Source organism: Jaculus jaculus, chromosome 9 (assembly GCF_020740685.1).
Source record: "Jaculus jaculus isolate mJacJac1 chromosome 9, mJacJac1.mat.Y.cur, whole genome shotgun sequence".
NCBI lineage: Eukaryota > Metazoa > Chordata > Mammalia > Rodentia > Dipodidae > Jaculus > Jaculus jaculus.
The window spans coordinates 112,313,200-112,339,555 of NC_059110.1; the positions used below are offsets into that span (position 1 = coordinate 112,313,200).

Consider the following 26,356-nt stretch of genomic DNA (forward strand, 5'->3'; position numbering starts at 1 on the left):
AATTATTGCAGACTGAGTACCCTCGAGCCCCTTACACTTCTAGCTTGGTCTAACATTGGCTTCTTGGGGCTGATGGCTGGAGGCCCAGAGAGGTGGGGATTGGGCCCTAGGTTCTGGGTTCAAAGGGCAGAGCTGGAAACCTTTGAGCTGGGGGGGGGTATATGCTGGGGAAGGGGTGCAGGCTGAGGTACAACTTCAGAGGTAGGCAGAAGAAAGGCTTCACAAACCAGCCCAAAGTAGCCCCCATCCCCTTGGGCCATGTCTCCCATCTCGCCAAAAAACAGTTTTGAAAAGCACATTCTTTCAGCTCCATAAACACCCTTTGGACTTTGCCTTAGCTCCAGGTTTCTCCGGGCTTTTGCCACTCTGGTCGAGTCTGTCCTTGGCTTTAGGGCTGCCTGCGGGTCTGTCTGGGACCCTCTTGTCTCCTGTGCCTCACCTTCCCCCCCTCAGCTCTGCGCCCTGCTCCAGGTGCAGGAGCTGGGCCAGTGGACCCAGGGCAAAGGGTGGGTTAGGAGAGGAGGGGAGGTCAATGCCTCCTTCCTCTGCTTGTTGGAATGCTGGCCAGGATTTGAGGCCAGGACCCCCTCGGGGACGCCCCCCTCCCCAGCCGGGATTGTCTATTGTTACTGCGTTTACGTCTTGGAAAAAGTTAGCACAACAAAGGGTTCCTTTGTCGCTCACCCCTCGGCCTCCTGGCCTCACCCAGGCCCCCCCCAGCCCCGCCCCCCAGCAGCTGTTTTCAGGCCTCCTTGCCTGTCTGATGTGCTCGTCTGGCCTGAGGAGAATGAAGGGCCGGAGGAGAACCCGGCCCAGGGCAGTTTGGTGTTGGGGTGAGGAGCAGAGAGCTAGGGCAGGCCGGGAAGGCAGTGTTGGACCCGTTGGGGACGAAGGGCTTGCAGGCATGAAGTGTCCCCTTCTGGTAGGATGGTCTCTGAGCAGGGAAGGAGGGGGCATGGACTACATCAGTGCTGGTCAGTTGGGCAGACTTAAGAGAAGTGAGATCCAGGTCTGACTATAATCCAGGAAGGTCTTGCCAAGGTTGTTGGCCTGATTCCCCGTCACCAGTGGCCTGGCAGCCCCTGGTGTGTTTGCAGGGAAGAGAGGAAGGTGGTAGTACTCAGCGAGCCCCCAGTGCTCCTGAGTGACCTGCGTCTGCTTGGGCTTCGCAGCCATACAGTTCACCATACAGCAAGGTGCTTGGACCAGGAGCTGAGTCCATGCCAGCTCCTCTTGTACTGGGGTGTGGGTGGAGCTAGGTGGCACTCTGGAATGCATGGGGCAACAGGAATCCTCACCAATCCTCCTTGGCCTCAGGAAGATGGGGGGGGGGATCATGGTGTGGGAATCTGTGCTTGCCCCTGCTATAGTTATCTTTTACAAGTAAGTGCCTTTAACCTCTGAGCCGTCTCTCCAGCCTCTGTAACTTATCTTTCCATGCCTTACCCTCAACTGTCCTTGATGTAGGTGTAGCCATCTCCCACCCAGGTAGCCTTTTTCTGTCTAGGGTGATGGGCTTGGCAGGGGAGAAGGGGCTGCCCCTTGTTGGCTAGGTCACCCCTCCTAGCTGCTCTCTTGGAGCTGGATAACAGGAGGGGAGGTAGTAACCCGGATGTAGTACTGAGGCCAGACAGATAGCGCATTGATGGGAACAGACCCCCCTTTGTCATGCTGCTTCCCCCAGACATGGGGCACCCAGAGTGGTGGGCTTCTGGGGACTTTTCTCCACTTCAGGGGATCTGATCTTCCTACTCCCCCTTACATTACTCCAGCATTTATGATTCTTCTCTGTATTATTGCCTTGGACTCCGCCTTGACCAGAGGATTGTTTGGGTGGAGGAGGGGCTGTGGTTGCTGGCAGAGGGGATGGGGTGGGGGCAGCGGAAGCAGAGGGGGCAAGGGAGTGGCCAGCTTTGAATATCCTGTTGACCCCAGTTTCCTCTGCCCCCCCCCCAACAGCCTATATCCTTCTCTCCCTCCTCAATTAAGACTTAACTCCTTCCAAACTTGGGGGAGTCCTGGCCCATCGTGCCCAGGGTCTAAGTCTTTAAACCAGACCCCTCTCCCTTCCCTTCTGGCATAGCCGCCTGTTTGCATGCAAGCATGCATATATACTCAAATCACACACACATATCTGCGATTGAAGGTGAGTCCTGGGGGTGTGGACTGGAGTGATGGGTAAAGAAGGTTTCCCTGACAACCTCATTCCCGAGTCTGGCTGGAGGGTGCCAGCTTTTCCCTGGACTGCTCCTGTCTAGACTTTGAATCTCGCCTGCAGTGGTAAAGGCCAGGACTGTTGCAGGAAGAGTGGGCAAAGCATTGAGGATGGTGACCTCGGTCTTTTAACAGCTTTTCCCGTCTCTCCTAGCCATTGAGACACAGAGCAGCAGTTCAGAGGAGATAGTACCCAGCCCTCCCTCCCCGCCGCCCCTGCCCCGCATCTACAAGCCCTGCTTTGTCTGTCAAGACAAATCCTCGGGCTACCACTATGGGGTCAGCGCCTGTGAAGGCTGCAAGGTGAGTGGATCAGGTCATTGGGAAGGGCAGTCTGGTTAGAGAAATAGGATGTCCCCACCGCCATAGCCTGAGCTGGCAGTTGGCAGAGATGTCCCTGCAGCTGCTGCTGTGTAAGCCAGCAGCAGCCGTGCATGGAGGAGGAGGGATGCCAGCAGTATGAGCCTACTCCAGAGATGAGCAGAGCCCCCCCACCACCAGAGGTCCCCTGCTGAGCCCTCCCTGTCTCCATCCTCAGGCTGGCAGAGTAGATGCTGGCTTTGCCACCGCTGCCCAGGTTGCCATGGTGAGCTGGCTGCTGCCTGGCTCTTGGCTGGGGACCCAGGAGGCCTGCCCCCAGTGGACCCCCTGCCTGAAGCTCTCCATGGCAGCCTGGCAGGAGGTGGCAGGAGCAGGCACCTTGCCTTGGCCTCCCCTTCAGGTGACTGCCGAGTTTCCCGCCTTCACACTGGGCTCTGGGTGCAGGTGTGGCTGTCCCCTCCCTGCCTGGAAGTTCCTCCTCTGCCTGGGGCCTTGGCCGCAGCTCCTCCATCCTCCCCAGAAGCTGTGCCGCTTCAGCGCGTGGTGCCCCGGGTTCCCCCTCAGTCTGCAGTGGCCATCCCCAGGTGTGAGACCAAGGTCAAGGGTGTGGGGGGGGTGTCCTGGTCCTGGCACACTGCTGCCCTAGTCAGTCAGTCCTGTCTCTGTGTTAACCCGCGTACAGAGCTCCCGACAGGCAGCCTGGCTGTCTCTGGATGTCCGTCTCATCTGTCTCCTTGGCAAATGTCTTGCTCCCGAGTGTGTGTGACTGAGCTAGCTCTGTCTTCCTGGCCTTACCCTGCTTTGTGTTCTGAGTCTCCAACTGTGGGTTCCAGATCTCTGCCTCTGCCGTCCTCCTCTGGTGTTTCTGTTCCCAACGCAGCCCCAAACTCTTTTCTGTAAAAGGGAAGAGGCGGGGTATGGGATGAGTCCGTACATTGGAGATGACACCTAGCCACCCTGAGGAGGGAGATACAAGCAGGCTGGGGGGGGGGGTCTCCCGAGGAGTGACCCTTGAGAAGAGTCATCAACTCAGCTGGGCGTGGGGCACACACCTTTAATCCCAGCACTCGGGAGACAGAGGTAGGAGGATTGCCATGAGTTTGAGGCCGTTCTGAGACTACAGAGTGAATTCCAGGTCAGCCTGGGCTAGAGTGAGACCCCTACCAAAAAAAAAAAAAAAAAAAAAAAAAAAAAAGAGGGAATTACCATGGGATATATTTTATAATCATGGAAAATGTTAATAAAAATTAAAAAAAAAAATCACCTCTCACTGCTGAGGAAGAAGCGGCAAAAGTGTGAGGGCAGCAGCTGCTGCTCCCCATCCTGAGGCTCTGGACCAGGGCTGCTCCCACCATAGAACAGAACAACCTGACTCCCTGTCCTCCGTCTCTAGGGTTTCTTCCGCCGTAGCATCCAGAAGAACATGGTGTACACGTGTCACCGGGACAAGAACTGCATCATCAACAAGGTGACCCGGAACCGCTGTCAGTACTGCCGGCTGCAGAAGTGCTTCGAAGTGGGCATGTCCAAGGAGTGTGAGTGGCATGGGACCAAGGGCCAAGCCCTGCCCCCTGGGGGGGCTTGCTGCGCTACTGAAGGCCAGGCTGTGGCCGTGTGCACGCGTGTGCACATGCATGGTGGTTAAGGATGGTTTGGACATAACTGCACGAACTTCGCTGTATGTCTGTCTGTGTGTTAGTGGTCCAGTCCAGTGTGCATATAGCAGTCTGTTTGCACATCTGGCTGTGTGTGCTTGCACGTGTGTGTGTGTGTGTATGTATATGTGTGTGTAGGCATTGTCTGTCCCAGGATGGCTTCATGGCTCTGCTTGGCTTTAGGGAGTGGCCCAGTGGTATACCTAGAGGTTCCTTCTGATTGTGTATTTTAGGGGAGGGGTCTGAACTCCGGGCCGGGGGGGGGGGGATGTGAGGTTAGTATGTAAGTATTTTGGTGGGGACTGACACAGGACCCCCCAGAGCCATTGTCTGGGTAGGCCTGGAACTTGGAAGAGAAGTGAGCCTCTGGAATCCCAGAGGAACGGGGGTTTCTAGTTTGGGTCCAGCTGAGGCTCTGATGGAGAGAGGGGCTGAGGGAGGGACAGGCTGGACAGGGAGACCCTCTTGTGTTGAATCATGGGTGTTGCTGTGGTGACCGGTGATTGATGATGTCAGAGATAAATGACGCTGACAGACGCCTCCTTGTCTGCGTGGCCGTTGCCATGGAGTCTGAGCCTTGGGGGATGGGGTGGGGGAGGGGGCTGCAGGACCCCCCCCCCCAGCCCTTTGTGGGGAGGATAGTGAAGAGGGAAGTGGGGAGGGCTGTGGGGAGAGATGATTGTGACTCATGCGCCAAGAGCCCCAGCCAGGAATGAAGGGACCTGGAGTGTCCTGTTACCTCCTGTCCTGAGCTCTGGAAGTGGTGGCTCTGTGCTACCTGGCTCGTGACAACTGGGGACCTGACGATTGGGACCTTTTGCTAAAGGGTTGTCCCTTCTCTCTCTGTGGGCCACCTTCCCTCCTTTTCCTGCAGAAGGACAGGATGAGGGTGGGGATCCCTCTCCTTCCCACCAACAACTCCCCCTTTTTCTCCCTCATTCCCCTCTCCCGGCTGCTCTGTGCCCCGGAGCTGAGCAGCTGCCATTTCAATAGAATTAAAGCTTCCGAATGATAAACGCCTTGTCACAGCTGCAATTTTCTCTTCCCAAATTATCCCCCCACTCTGCCTCTCCCTCTCCCTTCTCTCCCCTGCACTTTATTGAATTTGCAGAATCGACATGAGTGATCTCCAAATTATGCTGGCTCCCCCCCACCCGCTGCCCCCTTCCCGGGCCCCCACCCCCACCCTTCCTTCCTCCCCATCAGCAGCCAGCACTGAGGCCCTGTGAGTGATTGTGTGTCTGCGATAATCGGCTGGTAACGACCCCATCGCTTCTTTAAAGCCGAGTGGTGTGTGCGGCTCAGCGCCCCTGGTGATTTGTCAGCTCCCCGGCTAATGGGCCAAGAGATTCTCCTGCTGGCCCCCCACACTTGGGCTGGGGGAGCCCTATTCCCCGCCTGCTCACGGAACTGCTCTGAGCCATTCCCCGGGTCCCCACAGGGAGAGGGCTGCTAGGGTGCCAAGGCTACAGCAGGTCCCTCCCTAGGGGGCAAGGAGTCAGTCTGCATGGCTGCCAGTCCCCAGCACACACTCTTGGAGAGTGGCCTGGAGTGCATGCTTGGGAGGACAGAGGACTGCAGGCTGGGCACGCGTGCGCCTGTCCGCGAGGGGGCGGTCACGGGACCCCCGGGGTGGGCATGGGACTGTGGGTCAGGTGGACACGGAGGGCTGGGGTGTGTGGTGACACCTTGCCTGCTGTGTGTGTGTGTGTGTGTCGGCGTCTGCATCCGAGTGCCCACCTCCCCTCGGTGCCTGGGCGCTGTGGCCTGGTGGGCAGCGTGGACTGGGTCAGGGTCAGGGCTGCAACAGCCCTGCTCTGACCCGCCTGTGCCCTCCACAGCCGTGCGGAACGACCGCAACAAGAAGAAGAAGGAGGCGCCCAAGCCCGAGTGCTCCGAGAGCTACGCGCTGACCGCAGAGGTGGGGGAGCTCATTGAGAAGGTGCGCAAAGCTCACCAGGAGACCTTCCCTGCCCTCTGCCAGCTGGGCAAGTACACTACGGTACGTGGGCCAGCGGAGTGCCGCACGCCCGGCGCCTCCTTCTGCCACCCCTTCCTCTGCCTCTTCCGGCCCCCTCCTCCTAGCAGCTGTCCGGAAGTGAGGACGGGCGGAGGGCAGGCAGGGGGCCTGAACCAGAACTCTTGCGTGGAGGAGGCCCTGACTTTGTCCCCTCCCCCAGAACAACAGCTCAGAACAGCGCGTCTCTCTGGACATTGACCTCTGGGACAAGTTCAGTGAACTCTCCACCAAGTGCATCATTAAGACCGTCGAGTTTGCCAAGCAGCTGCCCGGCTTCACCACCCTGACCATTGCTGACCAGATCACCCTTCTCAAGGCTGCCTGCCTGGACATCCTGGTGAGGGTCTGCCCTTGCCCCTCAGCCACTGCCCTTGACCTTGTAACACCTCTCAGCCAAACAGCAACTCTCCTGAATGTCCACCTGGAATCGACCCATCCAGACGCCCACCACCAAAATGGCCACGTTCTTCCTCCCCATGTCTACCTCACTCAACCTCTGAGCACCCAAATGTGCTCAGGCTCCTCGATGCGCCCACCCTTCCACCCACCCACCCTCTGTCCACGTAGCCCATGGGAGGATCTATCTACCTGGGCCTCTCCAGCCAGACCCTGAGCATAGTGGTTCACTGTATGATATACCATCCCCCCTTGCCCAGGGGAGGATGGGTTAGCAGATGTTGCTGAAATGGCAGCACTGGCTGAGCCTGCTGGAGAGGGGCACAATTGTTGGAGCCCCAGCAAAGACGTTCCTCAGGGAGTGGTTGATAGAGGAAGATGAAAAGGTGTCCCTTCCTGCAACAGGAGGCCCACTGCGGGGCTTGTGGCCCTTGGTGGTCTGGGCTGTGGGCGGGATACTAGGGTGGCGGCAGATGCCCAGGGCAAGGCTAGGAGGAAGGTTGGAAGATTCTTCCTGACATTCCTAACAAGAATTTGGCCCACCTGTTCTTTTGGGGACGTGTTCAGGTTGGGAAACCCTGGATTTCATGAGGTTGATGAGCTGGGAGGTAAAACTCCTGCTGTTGTCCCAGGACAGCTGTGGGTCCCATTGCATAAATGTAAGAGATACACCTGGGTTCATGTGGTTCAGGCTGATACACCTCCTTAGGGTTCACCTGGGGAGCATCCACACAGCTCCCCTCATTCCTTGTCTGCCAGGCGCGCTCGTTTACTTGTGGCCTTGATCTGCACTGCCCACTGCAGTAGCCCTCAGTGCTGCACGTGCAGCTGTTTAAATTTAAATTAATTACAATTAGACCCAGTTCAATTCCTCAGTTGCATTAGCCACATCTCAAGTACTCAGTAGCCACATGGGGCTGGTGGCTACTGTGTTGAATGGTGCAGACAGAACCTCTCCATCATTGTAGAAAATTCTGTCAGACAGCCGTGCTCTGGCTGCCTGCCAGGTGGGCCTCTAGGGATGCTGGTGCGGGAGTGCCAGGGGTTGATGGAGCTCTGGTCCGTGAACCCCATGCATCCTGTGCACACAGATCCTGCGGATCTGCACGCGGTACACACCCGAGCAGGACACAATGACCTTCTCAGATGGGCTGACTCTGAACCGGACCCAGATGCACAACGCCGGCTTCGGTCCCCTCACCGACCTGGTCTTTGCCTTCGCCAACCAGCTGCTGCCCCTGGAGATGGACGATGCAGAGACTGGGCTGCTCAGCGCCATCTGCCTCATCTGTGGAGGTGGGCAGGGCCTAAGTCCTTGGTGGGAGTCAGGTCCAGAGTGAGGGGCAGGACTCCAGTCCTCTTCCTGAGGGAAACAGGCATCATCTGTCAGGTCCCTCATGGGAAGGAAGGGGTTACTAAAGCTTGCATGGGCGGGGTCTTATCTCTGGGCATACCGATCAGTGCTGGTGAAAGTCTAAACTCTAGCTGTGTCTTTTTCTTTTTCTTTTTCTTTTTCTTTTTTTTTCCTTTTTAATATTTTACTTTTTTACTTATTAGAGAGAGAGAGAATGGACCTCCAGCCATTATAAAGGAACTCCAGCTGCATGCACCACCTTGTGCATATGGCTTAAGTGGGTCCTGGGGAAGCTTGAACCTGGGTCCTTGGGCTTTGCAGGCAAGCACCTTAACCACTAAGCCATCTCTCCAGCCCCCCTTTTTAAAAATACTTCATTTTGGTTTGTTTTTGGTTTTTTGAGGTAGGGTCTCACTGTAGCTCAGGCTGATCTCAAATTCACTATGTAGTCTTAGGGTGGCCTCGAACTCATGATGATCCACCTACCTCTTGTCTCCCAAGAGCTGGGATTAAAGGTGTGCATCACCACACCCACCTTATTTTATTTATTATTTGAGAGAGAGGGTGGAGAATATGGGTGTGCCATGGCCTCCAGTCATTGCAAATGAACTCCAGATGCATGCACCACCTTGTGCATCTGGCTGGAGGCCCTGGCACACCCATTCGCGCGTTCTCTCTCTCTCTCTCTCTCTCTCTCTTTCTCTCCCTCTTTGTCTGCTGCTCTCAAATAAATAAATAACTTTTTTTTTTTAAAAAAAGACACATTAGGGCTGTTGAGATGGCTTAGAGATTAGGGTACTTGCCTGCAAAGCTAAAGGATCCAGGTTCGAGTTCCCAGAACCTATGTGTAAGCCAGATGCACAAGGTGACACATGCATCTGGAGTTCACTTACAGTGGCTAGAGGCCCTGGTGTTCCCTTTCTCTCTTCTTTGCCCCTTTTTCTTTCCCTCAAATAAACAAGGGCTGGAGAGATGGCTTAGCGGTTAGAGCACCTGCCTACGAAGCCTAAGGCCTTAGGCGCGAATGGGTGTGCCAGGGCCTCCAGCCACTGCAAATGAACTCCAGACGCGTGCGCCCCCTTGTGCATCTGGCTAACGTGGGTCCTGGGGAATCGAGCCTCGAACCGGGGTCCTTAGGCTTCACAGGCAAGTGCTTAACCGCTAAGCCATCTCTCCAGCCCCAGTGTGTTTTTCTTGATAACAAGAGTAGAGCTGGAGGGTCAGACCATCCTGGTTGAAGTTCTGGCCAGCCGTGTGACCTGAAGCATGTTGCTGAACTTCTGAGCCTTTGTTTATGTCAAATGGGGACAATAATTGCCTCTGTAAAGTTAAGGGGAGGATTAAGGTTGTAATAAATGAGGTGTGTGTACCCAAAGCAAGACACAGTGAGTTAATGTTGATGGTTATTATTTTATTTTATTTTAATTTATTTATTTGGCAGAGAGAAAGAGGGGGAGAGAGAGAGAATGGGTGCGCCAGGGCTCCAGCCACTGCAAACGAACTCCAGACACGTGCGCCCTGTTATGCATCTGCTTTACATGGGTCCTGGGGAATCGAACCTGGGTCCCTTGGCTTTGCAGACAAACGCCTTAACTGCTAAGCCGTCCCTCCAGCCCTTATTTTAATTTTTGCCATGTCTCACTGGTTTCCCAAGTAATTATGGCAAAGAGTGCAGACTGGCTGGGCAAAACCTTGTCGTGAGGATGTGGCTCCATGTATTGGAGAGGGCTTTGAGCAACTTCCGTCCCACTCCTTTGCTTATGGTTAAGACCCTCTGCCCCTCCTTCCCGTCCAGAAACTCCCTGGCCTGTAGGGAGGTCCCTGGGAGCAGCTGGCTGTCCTCGGTGGCATGGGCACACGCGCCTCTTAGCGGCCGCCTCTGGGAATGCAGTTGGATTCCTGGGCAGCTGCTCTAGGGGCAGCTGCTGAGGAGCCGCTCTGGGTTCAGACCGGCAGGACCTGGAGCAGCCGGACAGGGTGGACATGCTACAGGAGCCACTGCTTGAGGCGTTGAAGGTCTACGTTCGGAAACGAAGGCCCAGCCGCCCCCACATGTTCCCCAAGATGCTGATGAAGATCACCGACCTGCGGAGCATCAGTGCCAAGGGTGAGTCTCCCCAGGACCCGGAGGGAGGCTACCAGATACCGGGCCTGGAACCTGCTGCCGCAGCCTGGCTAGGCCCCCCACATCGTGTCTTATTATCCAGATGGGGCCCTCCTCCCCTGGAGCCAGGCTGTCCCCATCTGTGTCCCGCCTGGCCCCTCCCCCCTGAGGTCCCTTGCTGTCACCTTTCCATGGCAGCTCGGGTCATGCCCTGTGGGTGTTGTCTGTGAGAAGTCACTTGTCAATTCTGAGCCTCAGTCCCCCCCCCCTCTCTCTCACACACGTGTTTACAAGCAGAAAAACAATGAGAGGGAGACTCCATGCACTAGGGCTTCTTGCCACTGCAAACAGGCCAGATGCATGTGCTACTTTGTGCATCTGGGAGCAAGTGCCTTTGACCACTGAGCTGTCTCCCCAGCCCCAGTTTCCTGTCTTTCAAGGAGGATGTCATGATAGTGTTGGTAGTGTTTGGAGAGGTCATTAGGATAATCCAAGGCCCTCAACCAAGTAGACCACCAAAGGCCAAGCCCAGGCAGACAGTGTGATCCTGGAACCTGAGCTCAGATCTGCCGTGTTCCGCTGCCACACACCTCTGGCCTTGGGAGCTAAAGAAAGCCAGACCAGTGTCAAGTCGTTGAGCCCTAAGTGTAATGCATGGCTCAGTGGTAGAGCACTTACTTTGGATGTGCACAGCAGGGCCTTACATTTGATCCCCAACGCCACCAACAATCCCAAAACAGGGCTGGCTGGGAAGATGGCTGTGTAAGACAGTTGCACAAGTGTAAGAATGTGAGCTGGGATCTCCAGGACCCATGTGAAGCCCAACATGGTAGTGTGCGTGCGTGTGTGTGTGTGTGTGTGTGCATGTGTGAGAGAGAGAGAGAGAGAGAGAGAGAGAGAGAGAGAGAGAGCCCATTGTTCTGGAGGCGAAGACAGAAAGCAACAAAGGGTGCTGGGCGTGGTGGCGCACGCCGTTAATCCCAGCACTTGGGAGGCAGAGGTAGGAGGATCGCTGTGAGTTCGAGGCCACCCTGAGACTACATAGTGAAGTCCAGGTCAGCCTGGGCTATACTGAGACCCTACCTCAAAAAATAAACAAAAAGAAAGAAAGGAAGGAAGGGAGAAAGAAAGAAAGAAAGAAAGAAAGCAACAAGGGGACTGTTGCAGTCAGGTTCGCACTGCTGGTAGAAATCACCCAACCAAGAGCAGCTTCTGGGAAAAAGATTTATTTTGGCTTACAGACTCAAGGGGAAGCTCCATGATGGGGGGAAAGCAATGGCATGAGCAGAGGGTGGACATCACCCCCTGGCCAATATAAGATGGACAGTAGCAATAGAGTGTGCCAAACACTGGCATGGGGAAACTGGCTATAACACCCATAAGCCCGCCCCCAACAACACACTGCCTCCAGGAGGCATTAATCCCCAAATATCCAGCAGCTGGGAACCTAACAGTCAGAACACCTAAGTTTATGGGGGACACCTGGATCAAACCACCACAGAGACCCTGTGTCAAATGTGTTGGAAGGCCAGAGCTGACACCTTAGGTTGCCCTCCCACAACATGGGCATGCCTGCGCACACACAAGATTTAAAAAAATTAAACAAAATAAAAGTGCAAGGGCTGGAGAAACAGCTCTGCCTGTTTAAGGCACTTTCCTGCAAAGCTTGACAGCCTGAGTTTAATTTCCCAGAGCCCATGTAGAGCCAGGTGCACAAAGTGGCACATGTATCTGGAGTTTGTTTGCAGTGGCAGGATGCTGTGGCTATTCTCCCTCTCTCCCTTCCTCTCTCTCTTTCTCTCTCTTAGATATTTCAAACTGTAAATTTGATGTGTGGTAGATGGCCCATATAAGTAGCATCAGTTGGGTGTGGTAGCAAATGCCTTTAAATCCCAGCACCCAGGAGGCAGAGATAGGAGGATCGCTGTGAGTTCGAGGCCAACCTGGGACTACAGAGTGAGTTCCAAGTCAGCCTGGGCTAGAGCGAGACCCTGCCTTGGAAAACAAAACAAAAAAGTTGCATGAAAGCTGGGCGTGGTGGCACACGCCTTTAATCCCAACATTTGGGAGGCAGGGTAGTTCAAGGCCATCCTGACACTACATAGTGAATTCCAGGCCAGCCTGGACTAGAGGAAGACTTTACCTTGAAAAACCTAAAAAACCAACAAGTCCCATCAGCCTCCACCCTGTGACCCTTCTCTTCTGGGTAGGTGCCCTGACCTCTGCCTCCCTCCCTGCAGGGGCTGAGCGAGTGATCACGCTGAAGATGGAGATCCCGGGCTCCATGCCGCCACTCATCCAGGAGATGCTAGAGAATTCGGAGGGCTTGGACACTCTCAGCGGACAATCAGGGGGTGGTACACGGGATGGGGGTGGCCTGAATCCCCCACCGGGCAGCTGTAGCCCCAGCCTCAGCCCCAGTCCCAGCTCCCACAGAAGCAGCCCAGCTACCCAGTCTCCATGATCGTCTCATCCTATGGACACAGCCCTCGCCCCGGTCCTGGCTTTCTCTGCCTTCTACCAACCAACCGTGTGACCTGTAACAGCCCTGCCCCACCCCGTCCTCCCAAACAGAACTGGGGGCCTTCTCAAGGGATGGGAGGAAGGAGGCAGCAGATCTATGGACAGAAGCCTGGGCCTGCGATGGACTGCCCTCCTCTGGCAGCCTGGGCTGTCGTCAGGGACCAGGCAGTGAACCGCGTGAGGACCTGGTCCCGAGCCCCTGCCCACCTTGCCACATCTTCATCACCAGCAAATGCCGGGACCTGGCTCCTTTGTCCTCTAAACTCAAGCCATTGCTCCCCCGTTGTTGGGGAACCTTCCCCCTGCCTTGGTTGGTGACAGAGGGGTGGCCGGGGTAGAGGGGGTCCCCTTGTATATACCCTGCGTACCAACCCCCAGATATTAATTCTCGCTGGTTTTGTTTTTATTTTAAATTTTTTTTTGGTTTTGATTTTTTTTTTAATAAGAATTTTCATTTTAAGCACATTTATACTGAAGGAATTTGTGCTGTGTATTGGGGGGAGCTGGATCTAGAGCTGGAGGGGGGAATCTTGGGGAGGGGTGAGGCTCATAAGGGCTCCTTTCTCCCTCCACATCCCTGTGGGAACCCCCACCCCTTCAGCCTTTTTCTCCTCAGTTTTCTCTAATACTGTGAAATACTAACTCCAAGGCCACCTTCCCCTCACGGCAGTGGGAGCAGCATCCCCTTCTCCTGCCTAACCACTGGGTGTGGGTGTCTCGGGCAGTTGTCCCTGGAAGGAGGGGATCCTGGCCTTTGGCCTCTGCCTCTGCCCACCGAGAAGCAAGGTAGAGGTGAGGCTAGAACCCCTCAGATGTGTGGGGTGAGGGTTGCTCATCACTCTGCCCACCAGGACCCACGTCAAGCCCTAGCCCCACTGTGAAGGGGCTGGCCAGGGGCTTCAAGCTGCCCCATCCCCAGCCCCACAGCCACCAGCACCCCAACGGGGCCCTCCAGCACGCGTGCGCACACCCACATACACCTACACCTACCCACCCACACGTGTACACACCACACACACACACACACACACACACACACACAATGTGGACAGTAGATGGCCACACACACTTGGCCTGAGTTCTCTATTTCTCCCGCCTGCTCCCTGACCCTTCTGCCCCTCATCATGCCCCCTCCCTGCCCCGCAGGACGGGCCTCCAGGGGGGTCCTCTCCCTTCCCTGCACCCTAGGCTTGGGGAGCAGGCTCTGCCCTGCCCTCCTGCCTGGGTAGGGTCTCCCCCTCGGAACCCACTAGTGTACCTGTTACTGTTGGGTTCCCACTGAGATCTACTGGAGAAAGAATAAAGTTCTATTTATTCTATAGCGTCTCTGCCTCACTGCCTGCACTGTCCTCCGTGTCTGGGCAGGGGCATCAAGATGGGGGACTTCCCCACAAGCTCCAGACCCCAACAGTCAAGTATGAATGCTAAGAGCCAAGGCTTGGTTCATGCTGCTCCGAGCTGCCCTCCTTCAGGGCCTGGTTCTTGGAAATCCTGAGGGCAGGCAGGCTGCTAGCCATTCAGGGAAGCCCAGACTGGGAGTCATGGGTGGGTCAAAGAGATGCCTTCAGGAATCCCCAGACTGAGGGCAAAAGTCAACCAGATGCTGAGCTTGGGATCACTTAGTGACAGACAAGTGACCATAAACCTGATCTTCACATGGCCCTGGAATTGGGTTCATGACAACCTAAGACCAGAAAAGGGAATATTATCTGCTTAAGCCACCCATCCCTCTGCCTCCAGGAAGGACTGTCTTGACTCAGGCTACATCACACATCAAGCATGAGGGACAAGTGCAGGCGAGTCGGCCTGGAGTATATGAGAGGCCCCACGAGCTCTCAGACCAGTTCTGCCCGTTCCAGAGAGGAGAGTGTCCTTGCCCGAGGTCATGCAGTAAGTGGGTGATATATTGGGGAATCAGAGTCCAGAGTCCCCACTGCTCAGCCAAGGACTCTTGTAACCCTGTGTTGCAGTCAGGTTCGCGTTGCTGGTAGAAAGCACTCGACCAAGAGCAGCTTGTGGGAAAAAAAGCTTATTTTTGGCTTACAGGCTCCATGATGGCAGGGAAAAATGAAGGAAAAATGAAGGCCTGAGCAGAGGGTGGACATCACCTCCTGACCAACATAAGATAGACAACATCAACAGGAGAATGTGCCAAACATTGGCAAGGGGAAGCTGGCTGCCTGCCCCCAAGAATACACTGCCTCCAGGAGGATCCAACTCCCAAATTGCTACCAGCTGCAGACAACATTCGGAGCACATATAAGTGTATGAGGGACACATGAATCAAACCACCACACCCTGAAAGAAGCATTGCACACTGGGGTGCTAGTTGGAGGAAGTTCTGCCTTTGGCAAGGAGAACCAGTTCTTTTCCCTAGAGGCTCCAGCCATTTCTGTCAGCCACTAGGTGGCAGTCTCTCCTCACAACTCAGAGCGTTGGAAGGCTCTAGTAACATTGTCTAGCATTGTTATGAAACAGATATACCTGTACACAATGCTCTTAAGAACTGACAGTGGAGGCCACGTGTGGTGGTGCACGCCTTTAATCCCAGCACTCAGGAGGCAGAGGTAGGAGGATCGCCAGGGGTTTGAGGCCACCCTGAGACTACATAGTGAGACCCTACCTCCAAAAACAAAACAAAACAAAAACTGATAGTGGGCTGGAGAGCTTGGTGGTTAAGAGCTTGCCTGTGAAGCCTAAGGACCCCGGTTCGAGGCTCGATTCCCCAGGACTCACGTAAACTAGATGCACAAGGGGGTGCACTTGTCAGGAGTTTGCAGTGGCTGGAGGCCCTGGCACACCCATTCTTTCTATCTGCCTCTTTCTCTCTGTGTCCATCACTCTCAAATAAATAAGTAAAAATTTAAAAAAAAAAAAGAACTGATAGTGGATAGGAAGGTTGCTTAGTGTTTAAGGCATTTGCCTATGAAGCCAAAGAACCCAGGTTCAATTCCCCAGGACCCATGTAAACCAGATGCACATGGTGGTGCATGCATCTGGAGTTTGTTTGCAGTGGCTGGAGGCCCTGGCTCTCCCATTCTCTATCTGCATCTCCTCTCTCTCAAGTAAAAAAAAAATAAATAAATAAATAAAAAAATTTTTTTTTTTTGTTTTTCGAGATAGGGTCTCACTCTGGCCCAGGCTGACCATGAGTACACTATGTAGTCTCAGAGTGCCTCAAACTCACAGCGATCCTTCTATCTATCTCTGCCTCCCAAGTGCCACCATGCCCTGTTCGTTTTTTTTTTTTTTTTCTTTAGTTAAAATTTTTTTAAGCAGGGCGTGGTGGCACATGCCTTTAATCCCAGCACTCGGGATAGTGTACTCATGGTCAGTCTGGGCCAGAGTGAGACCCTATCTCGAAAAACCAAAAAAAAAAAAAACAAATTACAAAAGCATTATTTGTAAAGAAGAAGAGGGGAAGGAGGAGGAGGGGAAAGAAGGAGGAAGAAGAGAAGGAAGAAGAATTATTGATAGGCATGCAGGAGTTGGAGGCAGGAGGGTTGCCACAAGGTCAAGGTTGGCCTGGTCTACACAGCAACTTTCAGGGCAGCCTGGGCTATACAGTGATATCCAGCCTCAAAACAAAACAAAACATGGTTGAAGAGATGGCTTAGTGGATAAAGGCACTTGCTTGCAAAGCCTAATGGCCTGGGTTCAATTTCCCAGTACCTGCATAAAGCCAGATGCACAAAGTGGTACGTGCTTCTGGAGTTCATTTTCAGTGGCAAGAGATCCTGGTGTGCCCAACACTACCCCCTGCCCCTCCCCCAATCTGCTTGCAAATCAATAAGCAAGTAAAGTATTTATTTAGTTTTAATTTTTAAATTTTTTTTAAATTTATTTATTCGAAAGTGACAGAGAGATAAACAGGCAGACAGAGAGAGAGAGAGAATGGGCACACCAGGGCCTCCAGCCACTGCAAACGAACTCCAGACGTGTGCGCCCCCTTGTGCATCTGGCTAACGTGGGTCCTGGGGAATCGAGGCTTGAACCGGGGTCCTTAGGCTTCACAGGCAAGTGCTTAACCACTAAGCCATCTCTCCAGCCCTTATTTTTAATTTTTTTGTTTTATTTTTATTTATTTATTTGAAAGTGACAAAGAGGCAGAGAGAGAGAGAGAGAGAGAGAGAGAGAGAGAGAGAGAGAGAGAGAATGGGCGCGTCAGAGCCTCCAGCCATTGCAAAAGAACTCCAGACACATGTGCCCCCTTGTGCATCTGGCTAACATGGGTCCTGGGTAATTGAGCCTCGAACTGGGGTCCTTAGGCTTCACAGGCAAGCACTTAACCGCTAAACCATCGCTCCAGCCCAAGTAAAGTATTTAAAAAAAAAAAAAAGGCTGGGCATGATGGTGGTGCACACCTCTAATTCCAGCACTTTGGAGGCACAAGTAAGAGGATCACTGTGAGTTCAAGGCCAGACTGCACCTAAAGGAGGGTTTATTTTTTTGTTGTTGTTTTGTTTTGTTTTTCGGTTTTTTGAGGTAAGGTCTCACTCTGGCCCAGGCTGACCTGGAATTCACTATGTAATTTTAGGGTGGCCTCGAATTAACAAGGATCCTCCTCCCTCTGCCTCCTGAGTGCTGGGATTAAAAACGTGCGCCACCATGCCCAGCTTCTCTCTCATCTTGAGACAGGGTGACGGGTATCCCAGGTTGGCTTCTGCCTGGGATTACAGGTATGCTGCACCACGCCCAAGTTTGGGATGTAATTCAAGGCCACATGCACACTAACCAGGCTCTCACTACACCCCCAGCTGCCAAGCTGTAACAAACAAAGGTCTTTCCAGACTTTGCCAACGTCCCCTGGGGGGGTGAGTGTCGCCGCCAGTTGAGGAGCACTGCTGCAGAATCACAAGGTCTGTGTTGCACCCGAGCACACCCTCCACAGGGAGATGAACCCAGAGGATGGTGACGAGTGCAGGGCAGAGGCGTCTGCTCAGACCCGAGGCTCAAGGGTCTTTCTGATTGAGGCAGTCCCTCTTGACCAGCTCTGGGGGCAAAAGCTGGGCAGGGAACAAGGCTGCCAGGCAGCTTGCAATAATCAGTTTGTCAGCATTTCTGCGTTTTCACCACTTCTGGTTCTTAGGGTGATGGTGCTAGAGGTGAGGCTGTGGAGGCTAGGACAGGAGGAGCAAGAACAGGACTCTGTTCTTGAGGAGAGATTTAAGTCAGCAAGCCAGGCATCCAGGTGGAGCTTAGCGGGATGGGGAAAGAGGCTGTGAGGACCTCAATGACCTTGGACAGCCTCTGCAGGGGTGAAGAGCAGACACTGGCGGTGGTGAGATGAAGGGCTCAGAGGAATCGCGGAAGGTGAGCTGAAGGTGGACAGGAGAGCAGGTAGACAGGTCCTAGGGGAGGAGGAGACAGCCACAGAAAAGAATAAGGAAGTCAGGGCTGCTTTGCTGGTGGTGGCCACCTCCCCCTTATTGCTAACACCCCTCCAGCCACACCAGTCTCATTGCCTTCCTCAGCACATCTCCACCTCAGGGTTTTCTTGTTGTTTGTTTTTGTTTTTTCGAGGTAGGGTCTCACTCTGGCCCAGGCTGACCTGGAATTAATGATGTAGTCTCAGGGTGGCCTCAAACTCACAGTGATCCTCCTACCTCTGCCTCCCAAGTGTTGTTGGGATTAAAGGTGTGCGCCACCACACCTGGCCTCCTCAGGGTTTTCAAACTTGCTATTCCTGTCATTTACATGATCTTCCTGGAGACAACTTCATGACTTAGCTCCTAAGCATCACCTCCTTGGGGATGGCATTCCTCCCGTTATCGTGACCACAGCCTGATATAGCCTGTATCTATTTACTATCTTCTTTATCACCATGAGGTGAGTTCCCTGAGCACAGGTGGCATTTGCCACGCTAGGCGTCTGACCAGAGCCTGAAAGCAGTGAATTGAGATGTGCTCTACATGTGAAACCCACACCAGATTAGGAAGACATATGGGGAAAATAATGGGAATTCCTTAATACTTTTGAATACTGATGATGATTGAAATGGTTCCGTTTTGGATATAGTGGGTTGAAGGAAATACACTACTCACATTAATCTCACCTGTTTCCTTTTTTTTTCAAAAAAATATTTGAGAGAGAGAGGAAGAGGCAGATAGAGAAAGGGTGTGCCAAGGCCTCCATCCACTGTAAACAAACTGCAGATGCATGCACCACCTTGTGCATCTGGCTTCCGTGGGCACTGGGGAATCAAACCTGGGTCCTTGACTTTTGCAGGCAAGTCCCTTAACCATTAAGCCATGTCTCCAGGGTGGCCTTGAACTCACACTGATCCTCCTACCTCTGACTCCCAAGTGCTGGGATTAAAAGCATGTGCCACCACACCTGGCTTCCTTTTTCTTTTTTTAAATGTGGTTAATGGAAAACTTGAAATTACATCTGTGCCACACATGTAATTGTGCTGAATGATGCCAATGTTGAACACGTTTGTTGAGGCTATCTGGGAAACAGATGGATGGAACTCCACTCTACATTTGTGTGGAGGGGTCCATGTTGCAAATACAGAACTGCCCTTCATCAGAGAACTGGACGTACCCATTGAGGTTTCTCACTCAACACACCTGCCATGTACCACGCCCAGGGGACAGAGTGGTCATCCAGCAGAAGGGCTGTCCCGGAAAGACTTCATCGACTCCAACTTAGGACACGGGAGGCCCCTTCTGGAGGCCTTTGTTTTCCAAGGGAGGCTAAAAGGTGAGCAGGTAGCAGTAGGTGGTGAGAGGAGAGGGCTGCAGAGTCAGGCTGCCCCTGCAAGGAACAGTGTGTCCAAACTCTGCAGCAGATGTCGCCACTGCACTTGTTAGAAACGAAAGCTTCTGCCTGCTTTAGCCAGTGTGATGGCTGGAGGCCTGACCAAGTGGGTTCGATGTGCAGGAGCCCTGAGGCAAAGGCCTGGCTGTACCCTCAAGGGCAGGGGAGAACCCAGAAGACCAAGTAGGCTATTCAGAAGGCCCTCAGGAGATGTGCTCGAAAGGCCAGAGTGGAAATTCGGTAAGATCTTGCGTGGGGTGTGGTGGCTGAAGGCAGGGCCTGGGTAGCTGGGTCTGATGGCGCCCCAGCTGGCAGAAGATAGTGGTCCCCAGATTAGTCAGGATTTGTCACGTGGTCCTGTGCCCTTAGGGAGAGTGACATCATGGAGGTGATGGAGAAGGAAGAGACTTTTAAAGTCTGGGGTAGGAGAGGGGGGCCAGGAGCAAGCATCTGGTTCCGAAGTGTTTCCTTGAGGAGGGGGCTCGATCCTGTTTATAGACTCGGGGAATGACAATGGTCAGGAAGGCGAAGAGGGAAGACAGGAGCCATCCTGGTATGTCCTGCTCTCCAGCCCACATCCACCCTGCCTGGCAGCTGGGCGGAGAGCAAAGATGTGCTCACACACCTGCAGGACAGAGGGAGGAGTATCCACCCTCCCTGCTCCTTCCTGCGAGAAGACACCTTCCTGGGATGTCCTCCTGGGTGGCTGCATTAGGGACATAGGAAAGAAGCAACTGTGGCTGTTTCGGGCATCGGATCCTAGCCATCCATGCTTATCAGTTCACAGACAGGCCGTGCAGGATGCACGTGTGCTCATATGCAAGCACACAGCTCATGTAACACACACATATATGCCTGTGCACACATGAATGCAGAAGTGCACAACTGACCCAAGAGGTATGTATCTGTGTGTACACATGTGCGCGCACCAGTGTGTTCAGGTGTGCATGTGTGCACACACACAGCCACTCCTCTGAACAAGGGAGGGGATCGGGGGAAGCTGGCATCACAGTTGATTTTCGTCCTCGGTACAATAACCAGGTCCCCGGCTGTCCTCCGGTTCCCTTCCTCCCAGGCCCACTGTCGGCCTGGATCCCCGGCACGGAAGAAAGGCCCTGGGAATTGCGATGTTTACTGATCACAGTGCACGCGTCTTCGGCTCGGGCAAGGGTCCCAGGACAGTCCATGAGGACTCAATTCTGCGGCCAGGAGCCCCCATCCGAGGGCCTGGGACCCCCACCATCCATGCGCCCCGGGGCAGGACACGGCACGTTACTAGATGGCCAAGTCCTGACGTGCGACGGTAGCTAACGACGTCTTGCTGCGGGCGCTGCCGCCCTCGCCCTCGCTGTCTCCCGCCGGCGTGCCGTGCGCGTAGGCGGGCGGGCCGAAGGGGTCTGGGTCCGGGCGTCGCGAGGGCAGCGCGGGCGGCGGCGGCGGGAGCAGCTTCCGCGCCTCCTCGTGCGCGCGGTTGCAGCGGTTGTCGCACTCCCCGGCGGCGCTGCCGGCGGCGCGCGGGCGGCGCCGGTCCTTCCAGAGCAGGTGGCCCAGCTCGGCCACGCTGAGCAGCGCCGACAGCAGCCCGACGGCGAAGTAGAAGACCACGAAGACGGTCTTCTCGGTGGGGCGGCTCACGAAGCAGTCGACCGTGTGCGGGCAGGGCGGCCCGGTGCACGCGAAGTGCGGGGCCACGCGGAAGCCGTAGAGCAGCGTCTGGCCGCCCAGGAAGGCGAGCTCGGCCAGCAGGCGCAGCGCCACGCTGAGCACGTAGCAGCGGCGCGCGCGGCGGGCGCGCACGACGCACGGCGCGCACGGGCTCTCGGGCAGGCTGCGCGCGCACGGGCTCTCGGGCAGGCTGCGCGCGCCGCCCCCCTCCTTGCTGGCCTGGTGCATGGAGTAGATGACGAACAGCACCGGCGGCGCCGACAGCAGCAGGATGTGGAAGAGCCAGAAGCGGTAATGGGAGACCGGGAAGGCGCGGTCGTAGCAGGTCTGACGACAGCCCGGCTGCAGCGTGTTGCACACGAACTCCTCCTGCTCGTCCTCGAACACGGCGCCGCCCACCGTGGCCAGCACCAGGATGCGGAAGATCAACATGATCACCAGCCAGAGGCGACCCACGAGCGGCGACTGCAGCTGCACGGCGTCCAGCAGCGAGCCGAGGAACGCCCACTCCCCCATGGCGCTGAGGACGCGGGGATGGGGATGGGGATGGCGGGGTGGGGGTGGGGGAAGAGGACCGTCAGAGGCCGAGACTCACGGCGGTCTCTGCCCCTCTCCACTGAGCCTAACTTAAGGGGAGTCAGGGACCAAAGGTTTTGCCGGGACCAGTTAACTTTGGGATGGGAGTGTAGTAGATTCTCTGGTGGTCAGCTATGGGCTTCCTTCTCTTTGGGGCGGAGGGGTACTGGGAAGGACCCCGCCAGATCCCAGTGGGCTTGCTTGGCTAGACCCCGGTGGTCCTCCAGATTCCAGGCTCTTCCAAAGGGCCTATCCAGCCCCTGCTCTTTGTGCCAAGGTGCTTTCAGGGACGAGAGCCAGGTCTGGGACCCCAGACTCCACTTGAGACCCCTGGGGGCACGAGGGAGGGCACACTCGGTGACACCTACTGCCTTCTTTCTCTCCCAACCATTTCATTTTTGTCCTTTTCACTGCAGTGAGTTCCTATCAGGGTTGGAGGCTGACTCAAAAGTAGCTCCCGTTTCCCCAACTTCAGGATCCCTCACCCTCCAGGCACCTTCCCACTCTTACCCCAGCCAGGGGGGATGAGGACAGCCCGCTCCACCTATGCCCTGCCCTGGCTTCTGCCTTCCAGCATTTCTTGCAACCCTCCCCTGACACAGGGTCCTCACAGGCCTTTGATGCCCCCTCCCCCCCCACGCGACCCCACTCACCCTTGGGGCTGGGACGTTAATGGCGAGCGCAGGACCTTGGGAGACAGCTGGGACCTGTTCCTCTTGGTCCCTCTTTCATTTTCCCTTTTGGATTTGGCTGGGATGGATGACAGGACAGGGATGGCTGAGAGGGGCTAGCTCTCCCCCTTCTCTTAAAGGGACAGGGTGACCATGCTGGATGGCTCCACCCTGGGAACAGACCGGGAGCCACGCCCCTTACTGGGTCCTGCCAGCCCTTCCTTTCCATTCCTCAACCCCCCAAGCGCATCCCATAGTCATGTCTCCATTAAGATGCATTGGGGTTAACCACAGCCACATCCTTTATTGAAGGAGTTCACGACAGAACCCTTCTATGACAGACTCCCCAAACTAAGGCCTAGGTGTGCTCTAAATAAGTGCCCCCTTTGAAGGTGGTCTTCAGACCAGCGGGAAATTCCTTTTGGTGATTTAGGAGACAGAAACATCTAATGGCTTCTGGCTTCAGCTCTGCCAGTTTTTGACCTTGTACACGTCATTCAGATCTTTTGGGCCAACATCTCCTAAACTGTCACCTGAGAAGACTGGGCCAGCTGAGCTCCAAGATTCATGTATCCCACTTTTTATGTTTGTTTTGAAACAGGGCTGTTCTGTTTAGCCCAGGCTGGCCTTCAACTCTTGATCATTCTGCCTCAACCTCCCAAGTTCTGGGATTATATGTGTGCACCACCACACACAGTTTAGTTCTCCATCTTTTATCTATCTATCTATCTATTTATTTTAAGGTAGGGTCTCACGATAGCCCAGGCTAACCTGGAATTCACTATGTAGTCTCAGTGTGGCTTCAAACTCATGGCAATCCTCCTACCTCTGCCTCTCAAGTGCTGGGGTTAAAGGCATGCACCACCATGCCTAGCTAGCTACCTGGCTAGTTCTCTATTGTTTCTTTCTTTTTAAAAAATTGTTTTAAATTTATTTTTATTTGAGACAGAGAGAGGGAGAAAGAGAGAGAGAGAGAGAGAGAGAGAGAGAGAGAGAGAGAGAGAATGGGCATTCCAGGGCCATTAGCCACTGCAAACGAACTCCAGATGCATGTGCCACCATGTACATCTGGTTTACATGAGACCTGGAGAATCAAATCTGGGTCCTTAGGCTTAGCAGGCAAGTGCCTTAACCGTTAAACCATCTCTCCAGCCCTCTACTGTTTCTTTTTATTTATTTATTAGTGAAAGAAAGAATGGGCAGGCCAGAGCCTCTAGCCACTGTAAATGAACTCTAGATGCATGTGCCACCATGTACATCTGGTTTACATGGGACCTGGAGAATCAAACCTGAGTCCATAGGTTTCACAGTCAAGTGCCTTAACCACTAAGCCATCTCTCCAGCCTGTTCTCCATCTTTTAAAAAGTTTTATTTATTTGAGAGAGAGAGAGGGAGGAAGAGGCAGAGAGAAAGACGGAATGGGTGCACCAGGGCCTCCAGCCACTGCAAACGAACACCAGACGCATACGCCCCCTTGTGCATCTGGCTTATGTGGGTCCTGGAGAATCCAACCCGGGTCCTTAGGCTTTACAGGAAAACACCTTAACTGCTAAGCCATTTCCCCAGTTCCTCTGTCTTTAACTTTAATTTTTTTGTGTGTGTGTGTGGTTTTTCAAGGTAGGGTCTCACTCTAGCTCAGGCTGACCTAGAATTCATTATGTAGTCTCAGGGTAGCCTCGAACTCACAGCGATCCTCCTACCTCTGCCTCCTGAGTACTGGTATTTAAGGCATGCACCACCACACCTGGCTCTGTTCTCCATCGTTTAAACAAAGGCCCTGGGTTCTTTATTTTCTGTAATTTTCAGTTTACTATGAGAAGCATGGTGCTTTGCAAGATAAACAGCAAGTAGCTGGGGCGTGGTGGCAGATGCCTTTAATCCCAGCACTCGGGAGGCAGAGATAGGAGGATTACTGTGAGTTCGAGGCCACCCTCAGACTACATAGTGAATTTCAGGTCAGCCTGGACTGGAACAAGACCCTACCTCAGGAAAAAAAAAAAAAAAAAAAAAAGATAAACAGCAAGTGGAAAGTCTTCTAGTTCCTCCTGCTGGAGGCTCTGAATTGAGGGTCTTCTATCTCTAGGTGGTAGGAGAGGCGCTGTCCTATAGGAGAGGGGAGTTAGGAGGGCTCATGAGGACCTGAGTGGCCAGGATGGGAATACTCTGGGATGAGATGTTTTGTTTCTCCCTTCTGCCTGGTACACCCATTCAATCCTCCATGGTCCAGGTAGGAGAGCACTATTTACAACTGGGGAAACTGAGGCTCAGCGGTTCACCAGCATAGTGCAGCCAGTGAATGGCAGATCCTAGCCTCGCAGCTGTCAGGGAACAGTCCTCCACACGACCTGGCTGGGCTTCCCACGTGATGGTTTGGGGCCTTTGTGTGGGGCTGGAGGGTACAGGTCCTGGAAGTGAGCTCTGCCTGTCCCTGTGAGGGGGAAGGGCACTGGGCCCCGCTTCCTCTTGGACAATTCCTCCCCTAGTGAGCCACAGGGCCCTGCATGGTTTTCCATCTCCTAATCAGGACTGCCCCCCACCACACGTGTATAACACACCAGCTTTCAGGAAGGGGTGGGGAATGTTCCCTTTACACCCACTGGCTCAGGGGTCTAGCCCAGCCTGGAAAAAACTCTAGGTTAACCCCTGCTTGGGTGTGCCTGGAGCCTCCCTACCCTCCTGCAAGATCCCCTGGGAATGAGCCTGGGTGGGGGGCATGGCTCTGGATAAAGTCCAAGGGAATAGCACATATTGGAGCCCCACATTCTGAAAACAGGATGCAGGGTGGAGAACTGCTGACCTCTGCCACCTGTTCCTGTCAGAACTGCTGCCCGTCCCCTACCCTCAGACGTGGAGGCTCAGGTCACTCCTCATCTCTCCTGACTGTCCTAGCCCCCATCCCCTTGGCCTCTGGTGGCCAGCCTGGAAAACCCCCACCAGACCCTGTGTGCCTGTAGAGGGCAAAAGTGGTAGCTAGGGTTGAGGCAGGAGTGGGAAGCCCACAGTGTCCCTCCATTATCCCCCCCCTCCGCCCCGATGCTACAGGAGACTCTACAATCACCAGGGCTCAGTCGCCTTCCCAGATAGCGCCTGGCAGCCTAGGAGGTGTCACTGATGCTGCCCAGAGCTGGTGGCACTGTCCCTTCTTGAAGAAGGGCCAGGCTGAGAGGCTGTTGCCCTGCTTGTCTCTGTTCCAGACACCTCACTCACACTGGCCTGCCTGGGAACCATGCCCTGTGTCAGTCACACGTGAGCACACACACGGCAGCATCTTCTGTCTCCTGAGCTCCTCTAACATTTAACAAAAGGCTTTATAGAACTGTTCCTATTTAGTAAGGCCTTTGCATGGTCCCTACTTGAACTTAATCCCTACTTCCTTCCCATCCCTCTGCACTGATCATTCCACTCTTTCTTTGGCCTGTTCAGCATTAGCTTATAAGCTCCAGCAGGGACGGGCTTGGGGAACTTCCTTCCATGCTTGCACCAGCACCTACAACGCCTGGGGCCACAGTGGACACTATGGGCAGGTGAGGGACAGTGGGTGGGAGGCTCCGCACTGCTCTCCTTCGGGTCTCTCACCCTTGCTGATCCTGGTCTCCAGGGCTTGTGCCTACTCTGTGTGGTCAGCACCCCGAATGCACAGGTCTGGGCAGAAGGGTGAATTCTCCAGTGGGGGGTCAGGGCCTTTGGGTCCCTGAGTGAGGAAGGGACAGGGTACAGGTGTTCTTCGCGGGTCCTTTTACAGCCCCTTCTAACCTGGCTGTGTAGCTCTTGACCTGTGGCCCGGAGCCTTGCAGATCCAACATCCCTCCTGCACACCCCACCCTTGGCTGTGGCCTCCAGCGGCTCCTTGGCCCTGCGCTTCTCCCTTTGATCAGGCCTGCCTTGCTTTCTTGCTTTGGTGTCTTCTTTAGCTCTGGTACTATCAACTATTACGTTTAGCTGTAGCAACAAAAATACCAAACCGTGTGCTGGAGAGATGGGTTAGTGGTTAAGGCATTTGCCTGTGAAGCCTAAGTACCCAGGTTTGATTCCCTGGGACCCACGTAAGCCAGATGCACAGTGGCGCATGTGTCTGAGTTTGCAGTGGCTAGAAAA

At 54.5% G+C, this 26,356-nt stretch overlaps 2 protein-coding genes across 6 annotated transcripts in view; one reads left to right on the forward strand and one right to left on the reverse strand.

Moving 5' to 3' along the window:
* Rara (retinoic acid receptor alpha) overlaps window positions 1–13,906 on the forward strand; it is a 62,180-nt gene extending 48,274 nt beyond the window's left edge. For all 4 annotated transcript variants that reach the window (XM_004655441.2, XM_045158283.1, XM_004655440.3 and 1 more), the window contains 7 exons: window positions 2,369–2,517; window positions 3,929–4,070; window positions 6,032–6,192; window positions 6,371–6,547; window positions 7,698–7,902; window positions 9,909–10,067; window positions 12,305–13,906. In XM_004655441.2, coding sequence (XP_004655498.1) covers window positions 2,369–2,517; window positions 3,929–4,070; window positions 6,032–6,192; window positions 6,371–6,547; window positions 7,698–7,902; window positions 9,909–10,067; window positions 12,305–12,528 — 1,217 coding nt within the window. In that variant the 3' untranslated portion in view covers window positions 12,529–13,906. The remainder of the gene's footprint in view (window positions 1–2,368; window positions 2,518–3,928; window positions 4,071–6,031; window positions 6,193–6,370; window positions 6,548–7,697; window positions 7,903–9,908; window positions 10,068–12,304) is intronic.
* Window positions 13,907–17,094: 3,188 nt separating this feature from the next.
* Gjd3 (gap junction protein delta 3) lies at window positions 17,095–21,530 on the reverse strand. 2 transcript variants are annotated; one of them, XM_045158972.1, is made up of 2 exons: window positions 19,160–21,530; window positions 17,095–17,938 (listed from the first exon to the last, which is right to left on the reverse strand). In XM_045158972.1, the coding sequence occupies exon 1, from the start codon at window positions 21,528–21,530 to the stop codon at window positions 20,625–20,627; it is 906 nt and encodes a 301-aa protein (XP_045014907.1). In that variant the 3' UTR covers window positions 17,095–17,938; window positions 19,160–20,624. The 2 variants fall into 2 exon arrangements, with proteins under 2 accessions (XP_045014907.1, XP_045014908.1); XM_045158973.1 differs by having other exon boundaries at window positions 19,134–21,530.
* Window positions 21,531–26,356: the final 4,826 nt, after the last annotated feature.